General features: G+C 42.0%; 2 protein-coding genes across 3 annotated transcripts in view; both read left to right on the forward strand.

Moving 5' to 3' along the window:
• Positions 1-5244, forward strand: part of ESF1 (ESF1 nucleolar pre-rRNA processing protein homolog) — a 31644-nt gene extending 26400 nt beyond the window's left edge. For both annotated transcript variants that reach the window (XM_061364757.1, XM_061364758.1), the window contains exons 12-14: positions 1996-2063; positions 3476-3622; positions 4480-5244. In XM_061364757.1, coding sequence (XP_061220741.1) covers positions 1996-2063; positions 3476-3622; positions 4480-4779 — 515 coding nt within the window. In that variant the 3' untranslated portion in view covers positions 4780-5244. The remainder of the gene's footprint in view (positions 1-1995; positions 2064-3475; positions 3623-4479) is intronic.
• An 11707-nt stretch (positions 5245-16951) lies between these two features.
• Positions 16952-22275, forward strand: part of TASP1 (taspase 1) — an 86876-nt gene continuing 81552 nt past the window's right edge. The window contains 3 exon segments of the mRNA XM_061364759.1: positions 16952-17025; positions 20022-20239; positions 21679-21746. Of these exon segments, the coding sequence (XP_061220743.1) occupies positions 20095-20239; positions 21679-21746 (213 nt within the window). The 5' untranslated portion in view covers positions 16952-17025; positions 20022-20094.

Below are 22275 nucleotides of genomic sequence, written 5' to 3' on the forward strand. Positions count from 1 at the left end.
CAGCTTCAGGAAGGGATTGCAGCAGAGACTGGAAGCTTCTCTCACTGGCTGGTGGCACCCATCAGTTCTGCATAGCATTGAAGACAAGTATCTGCTGCTGTAAGGTGGAAGAAATATGATTAGAAGATGGCAATGGAGATCAGGTGCTAGGAAAAATACAAGGGTTTGCAATCTATTTGGGAAAGACTCTTACTATAGTGTGGGGAAGTTTCCTCCAGAATGCATGTGGGACAGTGTCAGGAGTGTATTAAAAAGACAGAAAATGATGCATTTATGAATCCTGAAACCAAACTGTTCCCAGTATGATATAAATTTTTTAGTGCTAAGAATGATTTTTAGGTCCCAAGCTGGTTTATCAGCTGTAAGTATCATAGTAAGTAATAAAGTTTGGTTTATGTCTGTATTCATGGAAGAGAGCTTAGTTCGATACTAGCTTGGGTTCATCCTCATGCAGCAACAGAAATCTTTGAAGGCAGGAAGATAAGTTATCTTGACTTCTGTGGTTACACACAGTGAAAGAGGAGGGAAGGGGCCTATCTTTGGGGCACAGGTGGAAAGGCTGAGGGATTTACTGGTTTAACTTCTAGAATCATTGTCTCCAATTGGTGTATCTGTGCCCTGTTTCCCCTTCTGTAGTTTAGCCAGTTCTGGGAAGACACAAATGATTTCGTAATTGTTGAAGTCTCACATAGACATTTATTTCTCCCTTCTACACATTAATTGTGTAGGTTAGGTAATAATATCTGAATCTGATTTTCCTGCACATTTTCTGGAGCTCCTAAATCAGCGGTTTAGTTCTTGAGCTGATGACATTGCGCATCTGGAGAGTTTATTTTCTGGTGCTGGTGGTTTGTTTCTTCTAGAAGTCCATGTCCAGCTTGGAATCCGTTTAGAAACACTCAGAATAGTCAAGGGAGAGAAAACTGTTCTTCAAGACATGTGTCCTGTTCCAGGGTATATTTAGTGATATAACTTGACATTTTTCTGGCATGTTTGTATTTCTGGTCTGACTACAAATCTGGTTTCACAAAATGGAGCCAAATATCTTCCTTGAGAGTACCCCCAGTGGACTGTAATAAATTGCCTGGGAATGTAATTCCAAGCTCAAGGGTCAGAGTATGTGGTTCAGGTCAGAAAGCCTTCTGCTTTTCCAGCTCCTTCTTGATCAAGGTCTCTGCAGGCATTCCAAAGAGAATAATTTAATTTCGCAGGATTTATAAACAGGTCTGTTTTCATTAAAGTTACATTTGACTAATGTCTTAAGCTGTTATGATTCGTTATGTCTAATCTGCGCTGTGCAGCTCAAATCAGTTCTAGCAGAGCTTCATCAGAAGAATACTCAGTCTTGACAGTCAATCATATTTTCAGTCCAGTGATCTTGTTCAGGTCTTTTTTGCACAGGTTTTTGTGCTACATGGCTACCAGCACAAGATGGTCTTTTAGCCTTGCCTAGACAGTATCAATACTGTTTCTGCTTTTTTCACTGATGAACTCATATTCAGCTGGCAGAATTCTGCTCTGGATGTAGAGAAGAGATGCACATTTGTCATTTATTCTGCAGTATTTACTACATTGCCTACTCGAGGAGGAGTGAACAGCTTGAGAACTGCAGGACACTTCAATTACATTTATGAGTATATAAATTGTTTCTCTTTTAAAAGGCCCTGGGAGTGGCATAATGTCATATGTTGGCCTGCTGTGTTGTGATGCTTCTCTCTTCTGCTCTCTGAAAAACACAGTAAACACATTTTCTCTGTTTTTTGTTGACTTATTTATGACATTTGGATATTGCTGCCTCCTTAAATTGAACAAATACTAGCAGACTTTTATTGCTTTAGCTGTTTTTTTTTAATAACTTTTCAGCCTTTTTCCACATCTGACATTCAGGTATTGATTACAAGAAAACAAGCTGCACATCAGGTTCTGTTCATGGGTAAATTATGCTGTCATGCATCAGCTTGAGTAAATGTGTGCATATCCTATGTTTGCATGTAGGTTTAAAGAAGAAGCCAGAATCGGTTGCAAGTACCTCAGAAGATGAAGATGAAGTTGAAAAACAGAAGGTAAAGTGGATTAAAATGTTGAGAATTACAGATGTTGCATTGCCTGAATTCTGCAGATATGTGGTATGTGTTTGAGAGTGGAACTACTGAATTCCATGGGACAGTGGAATAAAACTGTATAATTTTAATAGCAAGAGCTTTTGGGACAAAAGCTACCCAAGAAGAATGGAAGCTGGTCCATGCCTTGATGGCTTAAAATGATGCATGGGTATCTTTCTGGAAGATTATACTTGAACACAACTCAGGAGTTAGGTAATACTGAAATGTAAGGGCACAGAAGCCATACTGGTTGAGATGATAGTCCCTCTGCTGACCACTTTTAACATCAGCACTATATGAAACATTTGAGTGTTCAAACCTTGTCCTCTGGACTTTTGACCTTGAAGATTTAATTGTTTGCTAGTGCATGTTTGCTTTCCATTCTTTCTCAGAACAACTTGACTAAATAAATATATTAAATTCATGTATGTTGATTTTTATTTTGCTATACAAATATCAATATAAAATTCTCGCCATTCCTGATTATGGTGTACAGTTTTCAGACAGATTAATATCTTTGAAAGTTGAATGTGGGTATTTGCATTTATTTTGTATCTCATACAAGGGAAATCAACAGTTCTATTTAACATTACATGAGCTGGTTTCAGTGTGCGCCCATATCCTGGGCTGCATCAAAAGGAGCGTGACCAGCAGGTCAAAGGAGGTGATCCTGCCCCTCTACTCTGCTCTTGTGAGACCTCACCTGGAGTATTGTGTGCAGTTCTGGTGTCCTCAACATAAAAAGGACATGGAACAAGTCCAGAGGAGGCCACGAGGATGATCAGGGGCTGGAGCACCTCCTGTATGAAGACAGGCTGAGAAAGTTGGGGCTGTTCAGCCTGGAGAAGAGAAGGCTGCGTGGAGACCTCATAGCAGCCTTCCAGTATCTGAAGGGGGCCTATAGGGATGCTGGGAATGGACTCTTCATTAGGGACTGTAGTGATAGGACAAGGGGTAACGTCTTCAAACTTAAACAGGGGAAGTTTAGACTGGATATAAGGAAGAAGTTCTTTACTGTAAGGGTAGTGAGTCACTGGAATGGGTTGCCCAGGGTAGTTGTGAATGCTCCATCCCTGGTGGTTCTCAAGGCCAGGTTGGACAGAGCCTTGGGTGCCATGGTTTAGTGTGAGGTGTCCTTGCCCATGGCAGGGGGGTTGGAATCTGATGATCTTAAGGTCCTTTCCAACCCTAACAATTCTATGATTCTATTACACCTCAATGTTAGAAGAATATTGTTATGGATTAAAAATTACTGCCCCAACAACCCTATTCCAACTCATTTATGTATATGGAGGTTTAATCGGACTTTACTAACAAGATGCTGTGTTTTTCATAGGAAACTTAATTTCACTGTGTGCTTTATTTTGTACCAGGCTGAAATGGCCCTGCTTATGATGGACGATGAGGATGATGCCAGAAAACATTTTAATTATAAAAAGATTGTAGAGCAACAGAATTTGAGCAAGAAGAAAAAGAAACTTTTAATGAAAAGGAAAGAATTGGTAGAAGATGACTTCCAGGTAAGGCTGTACTCTTTGATTTTGAGGCTCAGATAGAACCTTTGTTGATTATTTTCAGGACAAATTTGGTAGTTTCATATCCTTCTCCTCCCTTACTCTGTCTGAAGGAGGAGAACTAGGTCTACATCTTTAAAGAGTTATAGGCTGTTTTCAAAAAGCAAGAAATACTCTGATACAATGTTGAAGGGAACAGAGCCAAACTCTATAAAACAAGACACTATTTATGCAAGTATATTAACAAACTATAATTGCACCCTGTACAATTTGCCTAAAATACGTGTTTGCATCTTCTTATTGTTATCCATTGCTGCCTTCATCCTCCTACTGCTGTCAGTGTCGCTGGCACCCATATGGACCACTAGGAGTGCATAGGAGTCAGTAGGGCTTACAAGATCAGGCAGCGTCTCAGAAAGATCTCTGATCCAAGCCCCTCGTGGGTAACACACCTCCCTTGAGATTGGGTCAGGCTGACAGATGGGTGCCTCTGTTCCTTTTCAAGTCTACTACTATCACCTGCCACTCTTTCCTGGATGCACTAGTAGTTATCCTCTTCATTGGTATGGCATCTGGTTGTTCCAAATCCAGTCCTGGTCAGTTCTCAACAGCAAACCTCTCCTTGGTCTGTTGAGAGCAGCATATACAGGATTTGCACAAGCATTCATTTGCCTGTTTTACCAAGAGCACCTTCTGGCTTTCTACTTTACACTTGCTGGGATTTTGTAACTGGAGCAGTTCCAGGAATGGTGAACAATCTCATGAGCTATGACTGCTTACGCGGCTTGTATTTTATCATGTTTAAAAGCTATGCTAATGTGGGTAAAGGTTACCTAAAATAAATGCTCCTCTTCTGCCTTCAGGTAAATGTTGCTGATACAAGATTCCAAGCCATGTTTACTTCTCCCCTGTTCAACCTGGATCCTTCGGATCCAAATTTCAAGAAGACAAAAGCAGTAGAAAAGATCTTGGAAGAGAAAGCTCGACGAAGAGAAGAAAAGGAGCAAGATGTTAAGGAGGCAAGCAAGGAGCAGGAGAACAAGATGGCAAAGAAAGGAGAGGTTGCCAAGAAAGCCATAGATCCTGCCCTGTCAATGCTAATAAAGTCTGTCAAAAATAAAACCCAAGAGTTTCAGGCAAGGAAAAAGCAGAAATGGAAATAACTGAACTTTGGTTTTACTCAGACTTGACTTCAGTCTAGGTTCTTCTCGCTGTTAGTGCAGCCTGCTCTGATTCCTGCCCACCTAACGTTTCCCCCAAAGCCATATAATTACGATGGTGAGTTTTGAAGAAACTGGAGGAATATGCACACTTTACTTCTGCCATCACAAACACTGGTTTGTACTATTAATAAAAACCTACACATTGACAATATGTAAGTAAGGAATTGATGGGTTTGGGGTGGTTTTTTTTGTATCATGCTGTCTCTAAAGAAAATAGAAATGCTGCAGGTGGCTACAAAAAGTAGTCAGAATTATGGTTGTACTTATAAGGAAAACACTTCTGCAGAGGTTTATTGCTAAGACTAAGTGCTGTGAATGATTTTAATTACACAGAAGTATGTAAAACATATCTCTGTTGATAAAGAAGGTAGTAATATAAGTACAAATTAAAGAAATTTTGTATACTGTTTTTTATATGTTTTTAAAAGATTACATATGTGCTTCATTAATTTCTTTAAATACTTGAAGAATTCCTGGATAATAGAACTAATTAATGGAAATATTGCCAATTAGAAGTATTTCATGAATATATATTGGAAATAAATGGTTTAAATTGGCCCGAAGGAATTGTGGACGCTGAGTTGTGGTTAGTTGTCTTTTCTTCTTCTGTGCCTAAATGAAATTAAGTCAAAGTTAACTGTCTTGCCACTGATACTGCATTCCCATTAATACAATTAGGGTCTTCCAGCATTGCAAGTGTTAAATAAAGAAGTCAAAGGCAGGTGTAGATGATACAATTTGAAAAGCCCTGTTGTTTGGCCATATTACTACTAGTGGCAGTATCTGGTGAATATCAGGTACCTGTTGGTACCAGTGAAGGTATTGATGGTGTGGGGAAAATGCAGTAGGTAGAAAATGATCAGTCTTTCTTGGAGTGAGGGGATTGATTTGTCTTCAGGTTTGGTTTGGGTTTTTTTTTAACTGTTTGCTGTATCAGCTCTAATGTAAATACAGCATTTATCCAAATGAAAAGTTTAGAAACAAGGAGCTGAAAGGTAATTTGTAATTTTAAAGAGGTTTGTTAATTTCTAAGATATTCTATTAATTTAATGCAAGGATAGAGTTTAGAAACTAGATAATCAAAATTGGTGTTTATATGAAGAAAATAAGTAAAAGGGATTATACAGTCAGATTTAGCACCTGAGAGGCTGTACACCTAATGGCCGAGTGGACACAGTAATCCAGGGACACAGTCTAGCAACACAGGAAGAGATGGTTTTTGCAAGACTGCTTTGCAATGATGTCCCTGAGGAATATTTGCTGACCTCAAACATTTTAAATGTAATTGCTCTTCATAGGTACTTGAAGATGTTCAAGTTGATTTTCACGTAGTTAATAGAAAAAGTCAAGGAGATACTAGAGACTTGTGCATATATTTGATCCAGCTTCTTAGCCTTTCCAGCAATATGGCAGGACCCAGCAAAACCATGGTTTGTAGCTTGAACTGACCGACTGTGATGGAGAGCAAGGAAAGTTTGTCCACTGTAAGTAGCAGGAAGCTTTTGAACATGGATGTACAGTGGAGAGCAGCACAGTGATACTCAGTGAGACATGAATTTATAAAGACAGGCAAGAAAGATGCTTTGGGAAACAGACTGTTCCACCAAGGGAAGAGTCCTGCATCACACAGGAGAATGAATTATTGCTACCTAAGAAAATCTTAGGTGTCATACAAAATTTAGACATACCATGTATCAGTACAGATCCTTTCCCAGTGTGATTGATCAGGTGACCTATTATATTGTAGGCATACAAAATGCACTAGGGACAGTAGCTTGGATAGAATGAGGTTTAGAGATACTCTAACCTTAGTGGTGATGGAAGGGCAAGATGTTTAGGTGTAAAGTCTGTGGAAAATTGGCCAAGTGAGAACGAAAGCACAAGGTCAGAAGAGATACTTAAGTGAAGGGATCCACCTTGCATGGTGCCTAGTCTCTGACAGTGGCCAGTAATGGGAGGTATTAATGGTGCACTTAAAATATTACACCTTGCCAATGGGGAAGCGGGGTAAGCTCATGACTGTTTTTAACTGTCTGGTTTTGGTTTGTTCATTTTCAGAAATACAGCATTGGTAGGAGTAATTGTTGTAGGTACTTTGTTAAAACACCCTTTTATAGCTGTAGGAACCACGCAGTTTCATTCTGTGTTGGGGGCTTACAAATTCTTTTTTAATACCAGCTCCCCAGTCCAGTCTCCCATAACTTCATTTAATAATTTCTATGGAAAAGAAAACTTGGTGGGAGATGAAAGGCAACAAACTGCATGGTCACTTGGATCCTCTAACCCTGCCAGGTCCTACCAAACACTTGTGTTTTGATTCATTTCATAGAATCATAGAGTAGTTAGGGTTGGAAAGGACCTTAAGATCATCTAGTTCCAACCCCCCTGCCATGGGCAGGGACACCTCACACTAAACCATGGCACCCAAGGCCTCGTCCAACCTGGCCTTGAACACTGCCAGGGATGGAGCATTCACAACCTCCCTGGGCAACCCATTCCAGTGCCTCACCACCCTTACAGGAAAGAATTTCCTCCTTATATCCAATCTAAACTTCCCCTGTTTAAGTTTTAACCTGTTACCCCTTGTCCTATCACTACAGTCCCTAATGAAGAGTCCCTCCCCAGCATCCCTATATGCCCCCCTGCAGATACTGGAAGACTGCTATGAGGTCTCCATGCAGCCTTCTCCAGGCTGAAGAGCCCCAAATTTTGATGTGTGCCCTTTTACAAAGGCACCCTTGTTTGTGCAGTAGCAATAGGCACAGCCTGCTGTGTTTGACTTGAGTAGTCTCATTTGAATCAGTGCTTTGCTTTGCTGCTCCTTGCTTCTATACTGGACAACAATGCATTGCATTGGTGAATCTCCGCTCCTCTGGAATGCCTGGATATGCTGAATGACCCACAGGAACAAAACTCTCCAACAGCACTTCTGTGCCCCTTCCTCTGGCCTTTACAGTAACTTTGCTGGAGGACTGGTTTACAAAAATGGTTTTACAATTAAAAAGTCACAAACAGGGATGATTTCTTCCTGAAATGAGATGGTCTAAATCTTTTCTTCATGTGTACATGTGCTGGCTCCTTCTCTCTTCCCTTTAGGAAGCCTCGCCTGTATTTGGAAGTCATAGCAAGACAAAAAGCACAAAAATATGAAGGCAGACTTGACAGTGACCTTAACTATTGGTTGAAAACAGTTCTTTTGCTGTGTGATAATGTGTGTTGGGTATCATGTAAATGCTTAATGTGTGATAATTTTACCTAATCAGGCATTCTTTTGTTGTTGTGCTCAAGCTGCTAAATCCCAGGGTGACATCTTGGTTGGGAAGAACTGCAGGATCTGTCCCAGCTTGCATCTTCAGTGGAAAATATCTGGTCTGTTTATAAAAATATTAGGTGTAAACCCTATTTTTAAAGTATTTTAAATGGATTTTTTTCCTTTTTAAAAATCAAGTTATTAATTACTAATTGCTAATAGCTCAAATCCCATCATCACCATGATTCCAGAGCAATGCTAGCGAAATCTGAAGTGATTTCTTTCACTGTTTTTCAGCAGAATCGTATCTTGGCAGTCTGGTAAGAAGGGGTCGTGCCTCATTTAGAATTCCTTGTGTTTCATTGCCCTTGGTATAAACAAAACAAAGGATGTTTTTGACCAGCTCGTCCTTTTCAACATGAAAATAGGATCTAGAAGTTCTATCCTCTGAACTTTTAAAATGTTATTATTTTTCCCTTTCACTAAATGTCATGGAACCAGTAAAAGTGACTGCAATGAAGTAAAATAACACATTACAAACTAGTCCTGTTAAAAGTGAGACAGACCTAATTTTTCTAGCAACTTATATGGAGGTCTGGTAGAAAGTAGTTTGGCTCCAAGTTGGCAGCCATCGGAGCCAGAGTGCAAGCCAGACATTTAAAGATCTAACATTACAAGTGGAAATCACAAGAGGGTTTGATTTATTTAAAACCCAGGAAAGATCAGACAAGCAGAGATGAAGAGCCACGTATGTTTTCTATTATTCCTTCCTTCTCAAAATTAAATGTATTATTTCCAATTAATAGCAAAAGTTGGCTTTTTGTTCTTTTCATATTTCGGTAGTGTCCAAAAATAACAGTAAGTTTTGCTGTCGCATACTTTTATAGCGAACAAAACAACCAACCAAAATACTGTGGGTGGTTTTAAATAAAAAGCTTATGTCTGATATATATTTAAAACTACTACAGTAATTAGGTTGTTTTGCACTTGTCTTAAATCATGAGCTAAATGCTTCAACCTCAGCTTTGTAGCCATGGTAAGAGCAAGAAGTAGTTCAGATAGTACAGCAATTTTCATTATTTCTTAGAATACTCCAGTATTGCAACCTTCCTAATGTTAAAATGTACCTTTTCACGCACAGGACTAGGTTGCTGTATTCCTGTATAGCAAGACAAGGTGACAGGAAGATCTATGTCTTGTGTTTTTTTTCTGTTCTTTACATACGGTGTTACAAATGGGAAGATTTTTTGTCAGGGTTCTGGATCCAATCTAGATTAATGTCACCTAAGGTCATTATTACTTTATATCCTCCTCATCACTAGCATATGAGTAATCCCTCCTCAGCACTGTTCCAGCTCTGTGTTTCAGCCATGCCAGACTATGCAAGTTTCAAACAACATCACTTCTAGCCTCCAGTGAGCGCGCTGGCAAACCTCACCCTGTCCCATTCTTGGAGACACCCGATCCAAAGGCTGGTTGCCACGTTTTCATGGGCAAATGCTCTTGGACTGAGTCCCTTGCGCTCCTCGGCACCGCACAAATCCCTTGGCTTTGCACTGAAACCCTGCCCAGTGCACTTAGACCTTCCTCTCTTTGAGTTTCTGGGGCAAGGAAGGAGGGAAAGGACAACTGAGGCAGATGGGGTTTGCGTTGACTTCCGACAGCGTGAGTCAAGGACGGACATTGTAACTGCCTCTTGCAGTCAGCAACGTGTGTGGCTGAGCCACTTCTCAAATGGCTTGGCAGTTTGTCCACGGAAAATGTAAGTCTGCACAGAAGTGGTTACCAAAAGGACTAAAATAGCAAAGTGACTGGTTTTGGATGGCTTTGACTTCTACAGGTGATTAAGAGTTAAAACATTGCTCTGGAGTGCAAAAGCCCCTAGGCATCAGCTGCATTCTTGTTCCCCTATCTGCTTTTCCCCTTAGGTTAATGCCTGGGCACTCAGTGGGTTCGTGAGCTGCCTCAAGAATGGATGCCTTGGGCTTTAGGAGGGTTTCAGGACAGGACAGCCTGAACCATCAGTCCTTTTACCTACAGAGTTCTGCAAAAGTAACGACTGAGCAGCAACAGCAGGAAGAGAGCCCAAGAAGATGCGGGGTGATGAATGATGCCTCTGGTGTCAACCAAGAGCTGTTCCGAAGTGCATCCTTACAGCCAGAGGTGGGAAAGAAGGTCAGTAATTCCCAAACCAACCACAAGTTATACTTCTATTTTTCTTGCATGTTTCTCATTTGGTAAATTTTAGATCTTTGTATGAGGAAAATAAATACAAGTTCCTAGGAACCTAAACCATGTCAGAGAGAAAATCAAGCATGGTGCAACTGAAATCGGCTCTGGCATTTGTTTCGGTTATGTAACTGGATGCTTTTCTTTAACCTGTAGTCTGACATGAAAATGCCATGAGGGGAAGCTATCTTCATTATTCTGTATTTTGGTGTCCAAGTGCTTGACTTTGCACAATGACCTGTTTTGTAGCAAGGTTTTAGTTTTAATTTATTATAATAAACCCCACAACCCTTATGCTCTGTGGAAGCCCATCTGCCTCATGGATGGATCATGACCTTCTCAATCCAGAAGACCAGACTGACCACTTCAAGGAATGTCCTAACTGTTAGCAGCTAGTGTACTGTGTGTGGCCCTTTGTGAAGTTTACAGAGTCAAAGGGATGCTACACATGGGGATGTCTACAGATCTACTTACAACACTCTCGTGTTAATATCAAAACAGGTGTAGCAGACCAGTGGCACCTAGAAGTAATGTAAATCCATCACTTGAGAGGCCACACATTACATTTGATAGCAAACCAAGTTGCCTTGGTAAGCAAAGATGCATTAGTCACGGAATGGCTGCCTTACTTTGGTGTAAGTCAAGCTTTTGGAAAGGCAAAAGGTACAATATACAGAAGAAGGGTAACAATAATGAACTTTAATTTACATATTAAAAGTGATGTACTTTGAAAGTGCAAATACTGTTCTAAAATAAACCTGCATCGATTTTTGTACCAATTGCAACCTCTCCAAAACATGAGTTTGCTGACAGAACTTGTGAGCTAGTCTGAGAGATGATAAGGGATTTTTTTTCCTTCTCATTTTACATCCTGAAGATCCAACCTTCCCCAAAGACAGAATGATTCTGACAGTTATTCTTAAAGCTTCACAGTGAACTTAAGTATCCTGAACTCTCTCTGTTGCAGTTGGGTCAGTCTCACAGAATCCAAAGAGGAGGGAGGATGTTGTGAAGACTACCCTACTGAAATTGTATCATACCTTGAGTGCAATAAACCAGCTTTGGTTTGGACCAAATCATTACCCATGGAGAGCTGCAGAAAGCAACCGTGCAGGTCAAAACCCATAAAAATAATGAGATGATAAAGCCTGGGCTGAAAACCTAATCCAGGACTTACTTAGTCACCAACTGACCTGTTTTGCCAAAATATGTACTTTTAAATTGTCATATTTAAATCTGCACCATGCTTTGTGTGGGTGTGAATTGAAATGATCTGTGACTCTGAAAACCACCGTTCTGTGAGTCCTGGCTTCCTGATTTCCCATAGCGGTTGACGGGGAGATGACTATCCTGCTACAAAGGCCAGTATGTACCCACTACACATACAACTCACTTCCCATCTTTAAGGAATAAAGACAAAACCTCACAGGGATTTACTACGAGTGATTATTTTGGCAACAGCTGACAAATGCATATTTGAAGTTTCATTTCTCAAAAGTCCTGTGTCTTATGATTTGGCCCTCATCTAGTTACAACTGTGAAAGCTGGCTGAAAGAAGGCTGCAATCACACCGAATTAGAGTTTTCTGAGATGTGATGGAACAAGTGTTGGAAGTGACCATGTGTGGGTGTTGAGCAGCCGGGAGTACATGGAATGCTGTTTAGACAGGTCCAGGATGCTAGAGTGTTTTCCTCATGTGAAGTGGCTCATTATCTGGAAAAAACATTATTTTACTGGCTGCAAGTCAAAGAAGGGGCCTCTTCATAGGCAGAGGAAACAACATGCTTGGAGAAGACCGCAGGCTTATTTACGCTACCTGCAAAGATCAGCCGGTCTTTCATGGGGATTAACAATGTGGCATCCATGTGGACTGATTCCAACCTTTACAATGCCTTTCATGTGCTATTCTCCTTTTACATGCAGTCATTCAGAGAACAATTCCTGTTCACATTTGTTGATGAAATTCAGCTTTTTCTGTTGACTATAGAAAGGAGTTGCAAAGTTCCTAACCTAAACCGGAATGGGCTGTATTTCTGGTTGCTTGCTTTCCTCCCTCCTGCCCCTCATGGCCACTTCACTGACAGACCCTGTGCTAAAGGAGTCTTGACTTCATTGGTTACAATTGTCCTCTCATCTGCGTCAAAAGAGATAGGAGAGGGATGTCTTCTCTTCTACTGCCTTTTCTCAGCATCTCTATCCTTTAAGAGGTGCCCAAAACCACTGAAACCTCCCAGGTTCAGCTGGCTGCGTTGCCTGGAATGTCTCCTTTTGTGAAGCAGGGATGAAGCTGTTTTGTAAGGTCAGGATCTCTTTATTCAAAGCAGCTCTCCTGATGCCTCACAAAAAAGGCTAAAGAATTGTTAGAAAGGACATCTGAACTGTGGTGAAAATCCTGCCTTTCTTGTCTTCTGCTGTTAAATTGAATATTCTGTCACTGTACCTGAAGGTCACAGTTTATCATCTCCAACTCCAAATTCTAGTCTGCCTTGACGTAGCAGAATTACTTTGCTATAGGTTTCTTAATGAAGTTATGTCATCATACAGACAAAACGCAGTCTCAGATGGGTTGTAACTAGTGGAAGTATCAAACAGTGTCTCCCTTTTCTTAGTACTTTGGCCACATCATTGTAACAACCCAGTATGATATTTGAATGTATACTGTCAGACACATAGGCCTGATTTGAGAAAACTTCATACATGTATACCAGATTGCCTAGACTTACTCAAACTCCAAAATTTCTTGCAAGGAATTTCCTCAGTGGAGGAACTATAGGACACGTATACAGCATCCACCCTAACCCTGTTTGACAAGAGTCTGAAACGGGAGTTGTGAGACAGGAGAGAGAGGTTGGACTTCATCTTGTTTCCCTGAGCTGAGAGAAATTATTTTGCTTGGCATGGTGGTAAGCAGCTCACCAAGAGTAACAGCAGATGTGAACGACTTGCATGTGGCTCCTACCCGAGCATTGCTCACATCTCTTTAGCGGAATGCTGCTCAAAATCCTGATCAAAGGAGCAGTTTCCAGCTGTGTTGCATTTAAGTGCTTCTTGTAGGAATGTGCTTGTACCTGCCTGAATATCCATGGGTGTGTGTGCCTCACATTTAAATTCTTCTTATTGAGCACACGGGATCACCCCCCTCAATATTTGGTCAAAAAACCCCAAAAGAATCCGTTCTCTGAGCTTTTCCTTCAGGAAATGGAGGGTATTGGTATTAAAACAATACTTCAAGTTCCAAGAATTAATTAAGGGGGGTGGCATGTGTGTCTGCATTCTTACCTCATATTTTAATTAATTAATGGTTTCATTATGGTGCAGCAAGTGAGAGGAAGCCTCACTGAAGCCTCTGGGCTTAAACAGCCACTTCTATTCAGAATAAATTAAAGCAGCAGATAAGTTCTTTATCAAATTAGGAAGTAAACCCAGTAGAGTCTGCTTCAAGACAGACAAAGTGTAAGACGAAATATAAGATAATCAACAAGAAATAGAACAAAACCAAAACCAAGCATTAAAACACAGCTGGGAATTTTGTAAAAGGAATAAAGGAAGCCTTTCATTTCAAACCTGTATACCAAGGAATGATTTATGGAATGAGATCACCTTTTTATTGGAGCAGCACCACAAATCTAGAGAAGAGCAACGACCAGAAAATGGAAAAAAACCCAAGAAATATTTGGACAGTTTGGAAGCTGTCACCAGCAGCACGGGACAAGTTAAGTGAAAGCATCAAAAAAAAAACCAAGTGAAAACAGACATTTGCATTTGAAATGCTGTTCTGGAGAATAGGGTAGGACCAAACATTGCCCATGTTTTTAGCTTCCCCCCCTAAAGAAAGCAAGGCTCTGTGATTGCACTGTCCATCCATCAGTCTGTCAGCCTACCTTCATAATTTGAACCTGCTGGCCAACTTCAAGGAGATCTGACAGAAGGGTCAAGTCAAAATATGCGTAGCTCAGTCAGCCACATGTGCTGCCTCTTTCTTAGCCAACACACAGAAGTGAACAGAGAAAGGGAAAATGGGGGGCAGACAGGGTGTAGGACCTTATGGAAGATGTAAGAGATGAATGCACATGGTTAAATCAAAGCTGCTCTGGTTGTGGTCAGTGCTGTGTGTCAAAGAAAGGAAGCAGTCAGAAGGCAAGTGTGTTACACCTTTCCTTTCCCTTGAAATCACATTGTCCTAACTTAAACATACTATGCAAGGCAAAAAAAAAGCACTTGGTGGAGCCTTCTTGGTTCATGTTATCATCACTGTGAAGAATAATAAGGACTTCGAAAAAAAAATCATTTGGCAACAGAGCAACTCACAACTGGGATTTGGACCTCTGTGAAAGGAGGCCAAAGATTTTCTAAGGGTTTGAGGACTTCATGTTATTTCCTTGTAGTTTTATCCAACAGAAGAGGAAGCACCTGGTAATGTGGAAGACCAGAGCTGATCCCTGTAAGCCACGTAGCTTTGTGTGCCAAGAACATGTGTTGAAAAAAGAGACTTGCATTTGCTCTTGACATTTTTTCATCATTAAAAAAATTTAAGGTTGGTCTTTGGAAACAGAAACATCAATAATAAAAGAATTAATGGAAGCACATTGTTATTTATTGGGGAAAAAGCCATAAAAGAGGTTTCTGTGATTGTAAGACAGGCCAGGAAGGAGCCTCCTCAATGCCTAAGATCCACTGTAGGAAGGTCAGGACACAGTAGAGATGGAATAAAATCTGGGGGTAAAAAGGTTAGTTTCCAGATTTCTGTTTGGTTCTTAACAATTCAGTGCTCAAATTTTTGTTATACATATATAATATACATATATATAATATATACATACACATATACATATATAATATACATTCTAATATACAATACAGCTTGTGTACGACATAGTGGCCACAGGCTAAAGCACATTCACTATAAAAGGAAGACCAAATTATGTTTGTCTTACCTGATAAAAAGTGTAAAGTAATCCATTACTTTATTTATTTGCTTTGAAATGTATTTTGGCAACCAAGTGAAATGGGTGTCAGAGGAAGTACTGCAGAAACTCAATGTGTAAAACTTCCCTTTAAAGATGTAGCTGTAGTTCGGCTGAAGTGGGTGATTTCCTGACAGCACATCTGCAGAGAGTGAATGATCCTATCCATTGTGGCAGGAACCGCTGCAAAAGCTGCGTGCTGTGCTAGGGTAGAGAGAAAGAAAAATGGGGAGGAGTTGAAATCTTCTATAGATCTTTTAAATAAATACATATTAATATATGTATTATGTATCTTTTATATAAATATATCCTTTATAGAAAATGTTTCCTATCGCTTCTCACATTGGAGCCTGAGCAAAAGGGAAACCTCTTGACTGAATCCTCCAAAAGAACAACCCTGCCTTGATCTTATGCAAATTTTACAGCTTCAACTTGAAAAAGCTGGCCTTTGCAAATGAAAATTTGAGGTACATTTGTATCACATATTACCTAAATATGAGTACATTTATCTTAGTGTCAGTGTAGTGTACTCTACAAGACAGGCAAGTCCCCATCCCTGGCAGTATTCAAGGCCAGGCTGGATGGGGCTTGGAGCAATCTGCTCTAGTGGAAGGTGTCCCTGCCCGTGACAGGGAACTGGATGTGCTTTTAGGTCCCTTCCAACCAAAACCATTCTATTTTTTAGTAAAGACATCTAGTCTTGTTTCATTGTCCTACACAGAAGAGGAGCAGTGCCTTTAAGTGCATAGGCACTTTGGGAACTAGACAATGGGATGACTGGGGCAATGAACCAGTACACAACTGGATCTCAAGGCTGATGGTAATGTTCATCTGATAAGGTATCAAGGAAATAGGATTTAGAGATGGCCACCTTTGTTCCTGGGTAACATCTCCTTTACAGCAAAGCAGGCAGACGTTAATCGGGACCGAGTATTCCTGTAACACTACATGAGACTCAAGTGCCAATTGAAGCAGAAAGATGCAAAATATCCAACTGTTGTGAGATTTCTCTGACATGAGTAAAAATGTATTCATTTGTAACCAGTATTGTGTTTTGCTCTGGGCAGCTATCACAACTCATGTCTGCCTGGAGTGAGGTAATAAAACGCGAGGCCACTGCCTAACTCCTCACACAGAACACATCTCAGAGGCGGGACTCGGTCTTCATGAGGAACGGTGGAAGGAACCGTTTGCGAGGAAGGGCAAGGGAGAGAGGCGGCGCGAAGGCCCAGCCGCCCGGGAGCGCGTCGGCGGTGCAGAGCCATGCCCGCTTCCCACCTTGCTCCCCACAGTCCCGGGTAAGCCCCGGCTCGGCCCTCGCCGCGCCTTCATCGCCGCCTTCCCCTCGGGGAGAACTTGGACGCTGCTTCCCCACCCCGCGGGGACGCCGATGGAGCCGCCAGGCCTGGCCGTTCTAAGGCCGGCGCTTCCCGAGCCCGCCGCCGGCTCCCCCGTCCCCGCAAACGGCGAAGGAACCGACAGACCTGTCCGCCCGTCCTGAGGTAAACGGGGGCGCCCTCACCGTGGTCAGGACCGGCCCGCCCCCCCCGCCGCGATTGGTGTTTCCTGCAGCAGCTGGCGCAGCACTCGCCTATCGGAACGCCAATCAGCGTGACGCCATTTCCGTTCGCCTGGCCTGTGTCTCCCAATCGGAGCGAGGCGGTGGGCGGGACGCCTCATCCTCACCGAGGCAACAGGCGGGCGGGCGGTTCCGGGTGTGCGCGGGGCTGGCGGCGGCGGAGGGTGAGTGCTTCGCGCCTGGTTCCGCCCTGCCCCGCCTTACCGCGCCGGTCCCGCCTCTCTCCGGCACGTCCTCTCCCACTTCCCCGCACCCGCGTATCGCTCCTCCGCCGCTCCCGGGGCTCCGCGGGTGCCTGAGGGGCGTAACGGCCGCGCCGCGAGGCGGCCGCGCGGGCTCCCCTGGTGACGTCACCCCCGCCGTTGCAGCCCCACCTCCCGGGGGGCTGATGCGAGGGGTGGGGGTGGGGTGGGGTGGGGGTGGGGGTGGTTGCCATGGGGACACCGGGGCTGGCGGGGCCCCGGCGGTGGTAACGGGGCAGGGGGGAACCGGGCCTCGACCCTCTGCTTCCTTCCCTCCAGGCCCGGTTTGGCCCAGGGGGTTTCCGGGGGGTTGGCAGCGGCCGCGGTCGGTTCCGCAGGGGGTGTTTTCCAAATAAAAGTTTCTTTTCCGGTCCGTTCTGTGGCTGCTGGTTGTCCGGTTCCTCGCCACCGTTGCGGTGGCTGTTGTTCCATCCCGGTTATCGAAGTGTTCCCTGGCTGCTCGGTCGTGGGGTCAAGCGCTTCTCTCTCGCCCTGTTGCTCTTAGTTCTACTGCTCTCAGGCTTCCTACTGTAAACCCTAAAAGCTCTTAGAAGAAGTTCTGCCACAGTCCCAGTATTGAGATGGCGACACTGGTGTGTACATCTCTCTCTTCATCCCTCCGCTGAGTTTGTGTTTGCTCTGTAGGGGATGTTCTCTGTGCGGTGGGTGTAAGGTAGAGCTTTAAATCTGGGGGGAATGGCGGATTAGCTGTAGTGCTTACTGCAAGCGCCCTGTGAAGGCATAAGCAACTCTTTCTACATTAGGTGTGACACATCTGCTTTCGTTTTTCTGAGTGCCTGTGTAGGGCTCAGAGTTACATTTTCAGTGCAGTTGAAGTCATTTTGGTTTATGATTTGGTTCATGACTTTTTATTATGGTTTATGATTCACAAGGGGATGTAGTGATATGATAAAGGGGAGTGCCTTAGACTAAAAGAGGATGGATTTAGATTAAATATTAGTAAGAAATTCTTCACTATGAGTGTGCTGAGGCACTGGCACAGGGTGCCCGGAGAAGCTGTGGCTGCCCCATCCCTGGCAGTGTTCAAGGCCAGGTTGGACGGGGCTTGGCGCAACCTGGTCTAGTGGAAGGTGTCCCTGCCTGTGCCAGGGAGTTGGAACTGATGAGCTTTAATGTCCCTTCCAACCCAAACCATTCTGCATTCGTTAGGAATCAGAGTATATTTTCCTCCAGTGTTCCTGTGGCTGCACAGATATAGAACAGTGGACTGTGTAAAATGGAGCGATGAGATCAGGAGTGATGAATGTATGACAACCACGAAGGGGAAGAGCTGAATTCTAGAAGAAGATACAAAGGGACAGATTAGGTCCAGCAGGTTTGTGAATGAAATTTGAAAGGAACTGAAGAATGGTTTGAGATAGAAGGGTTTGACAAAATTGAGTTCATGTGGAGTAAATGTTACAAAATTATTGAGGTGGGTTTGACTGGTTTGGTAAAAATAAACATATATACTCAGACCCAAGTGTATGCAAAGGCCTAATTATGGTTTTCAGTCTGGAGTTATGCTATTATTTAGTCTTTGTGTCATCTGCATTTTTATTTTCAAAGCTGATTTAACTACCATCATTATCACTTTCCCTACCACCACACTACTTCTTCAATTTCTGCAATAATATAGGTTCCTCACTTGTTCCTCTGTCCGTTTACTTAAGTCTTCGTTGTGCCCTCGTTGCTGTAATGACATACTGTGTGGTGAAATACGATGTAGCAAAGCAGAGTCTGTACAAAACTGACTCTGTTTCAGCTTATTGCCTGTACTACTGGCTGCTGGAGCTTTCTTCATCCTTATTAGCAAAAAGGAAATAAATGCAGTGATCAGGACTTAAATTTTAGCTCTGAAGTTTATACAGGAGACCATTACCATTGGATGTAGTCCATACGTGTTTTTTCTGTCTGTAGAGTCTCCATATTGTAGTGGTTTTATTTTGTATCAATATACACAGTTATAATTACAATAATAAGTTCATATTTAATTTTGAAATATTAATTTTGAAATACATGAAGATACATATGTAATTTTAGCACCTAAGAAAATAATGAATGGAAAGAAAGAACTTCCTAGAAAGCTGTGCTAGTTTTCTTTATTGAAAAGATGGTTGTGGTAAACCAGGCAGTTTGTTCTGTGCCAGTACTGAACCTTGCTAAACATAATTCGCATTGTTTTGGTTGTTTGAGTGGATTGGTATTTAGTTACTGGAGTAAGCCATATAGTTTTTGCAAAGTGTGTGGTTTGAGTCCCATGTATTAAACATCTCTTTTTTCACTTGTATTCACTTTCTGTTCTTCTTAGGTTACAAATAGACCCTTTCGAGGTGGTAGGAGTGATAGGCATCATATTGGAATATCTCAAAAAAGTTATAAAGGGTTTCTCCATGCATGTATTAACACTACATGCTTTTTCATTTCCTGGATTAATTCTGCATGTAGAATGTCTCTCTCAGCTTTGCCAGCATTGTTACAAGTGTCACTTACAGGCAAGCAGGGAATGACACTTTTAAGAAGTAAAGATTGTGGCTATGGAGCATCATCACACTAAAAGCTAGTTAAGCATGATGAACAGAGAAATAAGTTGTACTGATGAATAAAAGGAGACCATGGAAAGCAGCTTTCTCTCAGGCGTGGGCAAGACTTTTGTCGACAATTCCCTCCAATGTCTAGAAGGATTATTAGGTAGGTAAGTCATAAAAAAAGGCTGCTTTCAACTTGCACCGTGGACTTTGGTTACTCTGCGTCTTATTAATACTGTCAGCTAGGGAAGAGGCAGAATTTATAAGCCCTTCTTTCAAGAAGCATAATCTTATTTCAAACCTGTCTTCCAAAATTGCTTTCTGAAGTTATTTGTATGAAATTAGTCTCTTGAAATCAGTATCTAATGTATGCGTGTGGTTTGGTTTTAGGATGATTCCTCTCCAGAGTTTATTTCTGCATGGAAGGGTGCTCTTTTCCAGTAGAAGATGGTGATCCTAACATATGATCATGGAGAAGGGGTTAAGTTCAGTAGAAGTGTTACCTTCCGAATCGTCTCAGGTTACAGCTGTAAAAGTGATGGTCAAAGAGCCCGAAACAAAGCAAACCCAAAGAGGGAAACGAGTGGGATTTGTGCTTGTCCATGCAGGTAAGATGCAGAAGCGTAACAGCTGGAATAGAAATAGTGCATATACAAACTAAATATCAAAATCTTATATGGATTTTGGACTGCTAGTATGTTAACATTAACTTTGGGTGTAAATCTGGGAGTGGAGACCTTGATTGGAAATTGCATTGGCAACAAATGTAAGTTTTGGGATGATCTGAATGTTATTTTGTTTTTCTCCTTGACAAAGAAACCCCCTAAGTTTAAATGGTTTTAAAATGTCAAATTCTGCAGTTACCTGCTAAGCTTGGGAGACCTACAAGATGTGAGAAGGCTTTCAGTCTATTTCTTTATCCTGCAGAAGGGTAGATGAAACACAGCCATTTCAGTACTGGCAGTTTCTTCTACAAGTTGACTGTAAGGACAGTCTAGTCAAGTCTTTCTGAAAGCTCTTTAGGGTGTTTGTCCTAGAACCTCACTTTTTTTACCCTTTTGAAAGCTTTCCTCCAACTTTTGACTTTTTAATCTTGTCCATATTTTAGTGAATTACTATGTATTCTTTCCACATGTAATGAGGAGATACACAAATAATGTGTTATGTGTGTCTTATTCATTAATTCTTTTCTAGTAGGTTCTTTGTTAAGTACTATTAATCTTGAAAATATAGAATCATAGAATGGTTTGTGTTGGAAAGGACCTCAAGATCTTAAGATCATCTAGTTCCAACCCGCTGACATGGGCAGGGACTTCTCACCCTGTAGACCATGTCACCCAAGTCTCTGGCTAGCCTGGCCTGGAATACTGCCATGGATAGAGCATTTACCACTTCTTTGGGCCGCCTGTTCCAGTGGCTCACCACCCTGACAGTAAAGAACTCTTTCCTTATATCTAACCTGAACTTTCCCTTTTTAAGTTTAAACCCATCACCTTTTTTCCTGTTACTGTAGACCCTGATGAAGAGTCCTTCTCCAGCATCCTTGTAGGCCCCCAAGAACAAGCAAAACTGGAATCTGTTGGACAGTGCTTTTAGAATCATAGAATATAATAGGGTTGGAAAGGACCTTAAGATCATCTAGTTCCAACCCCTCTGCTGTCAGCAGGGACACCTCGCACTAAGCCATGTCACCCAAGACTCCATCCAATCTGGCCTTGAACACCACCAGGGATGGAGCATTCACAGCTTCCTTGGGCAAGCCATTCCAGTGCCTCACCACCCTTGCAGTAAAGAACTTCATAAGAGATTGTATGATGCTGAATTTTATACCTGCATGCTTCTGCATATATGCTCTGTATCCTGTATTTTACTGAGTGAATTTGAATCAATGTTGGAGTGCATAAAATTGTCAGTCATTGATACGAAAAGGAAATGCCAGTGTAATCTGTAATCAGGAAGGCTGTATCTGCATATATCTTAAATCTTTATGCAAACTATAGGCTTTTGATAGATAGCATAATTTTTTTTCCTTTTGCCTTAATTGTAGGTGCAGGTTATCATTCCGAATCCAAAGCTAGAGAATACAAGCATGTGTGCAAAAGAGCCTGTCAGAAGGTATGTCTTACCACCTCCACAGCCCTTTAGTGGGTATACAAGAAAGGTATTCGCTAGCACTGTCCCTTCAGTATGAATGGGCATGTCTGGGTTTAGCTACACAGGGTGTATGCATTTCTAGAGGGAAAATGGAGCAGTTAACATGATACCAAGTCAGTAGAGTGCAGGGCCATGAGGTGCAGCAACATTCTTATCAGTGGTGCAAATAGCAGACACCAAAGGAACAGTGGGGGAGCAGGAAAGGGAACAGTGGTACCTGCATGGAATGTTCCTACAGCTTCCTGCACTGTTCCTGAGGCTGTAGGATTTATGGAGCTAAATATGGTGTCTGGATTTCTTTTATTGATGTCCACTCTTTTTTGAATGTGCTTAATCTCTAACATCCAGATTGCTCTGTGGATGCAAAGATTCCTATAATTCATTTCTTCTTGATAGCTCTTAACTTCTTAATAGGAGGGGAGGTAGAAACAGGAAAAACAAACCAAAAAAATCTAAACATTGGAAAGGGAGTAATGGCAGGACTTGAATT

This window comes from Neopsephotus bourkii, unplaced genomic scaffold (assembly GCF_033783945.1).
Source record: "Neopsephotus bourkii isolate Nb327-2 ecotype Australia unplaced genomic scaffold, CSIRO-AGI_Nbou_v1 NB_1250, whole genome shotgun sequence".
NCBI classification, from domain to species: domain Eukaryota; kingdom Metazoa; phylum Chordata; class Aves; order Psittaciformes; family Psittacidae; genus Neopsephotus; species Neopsephotus bourkii.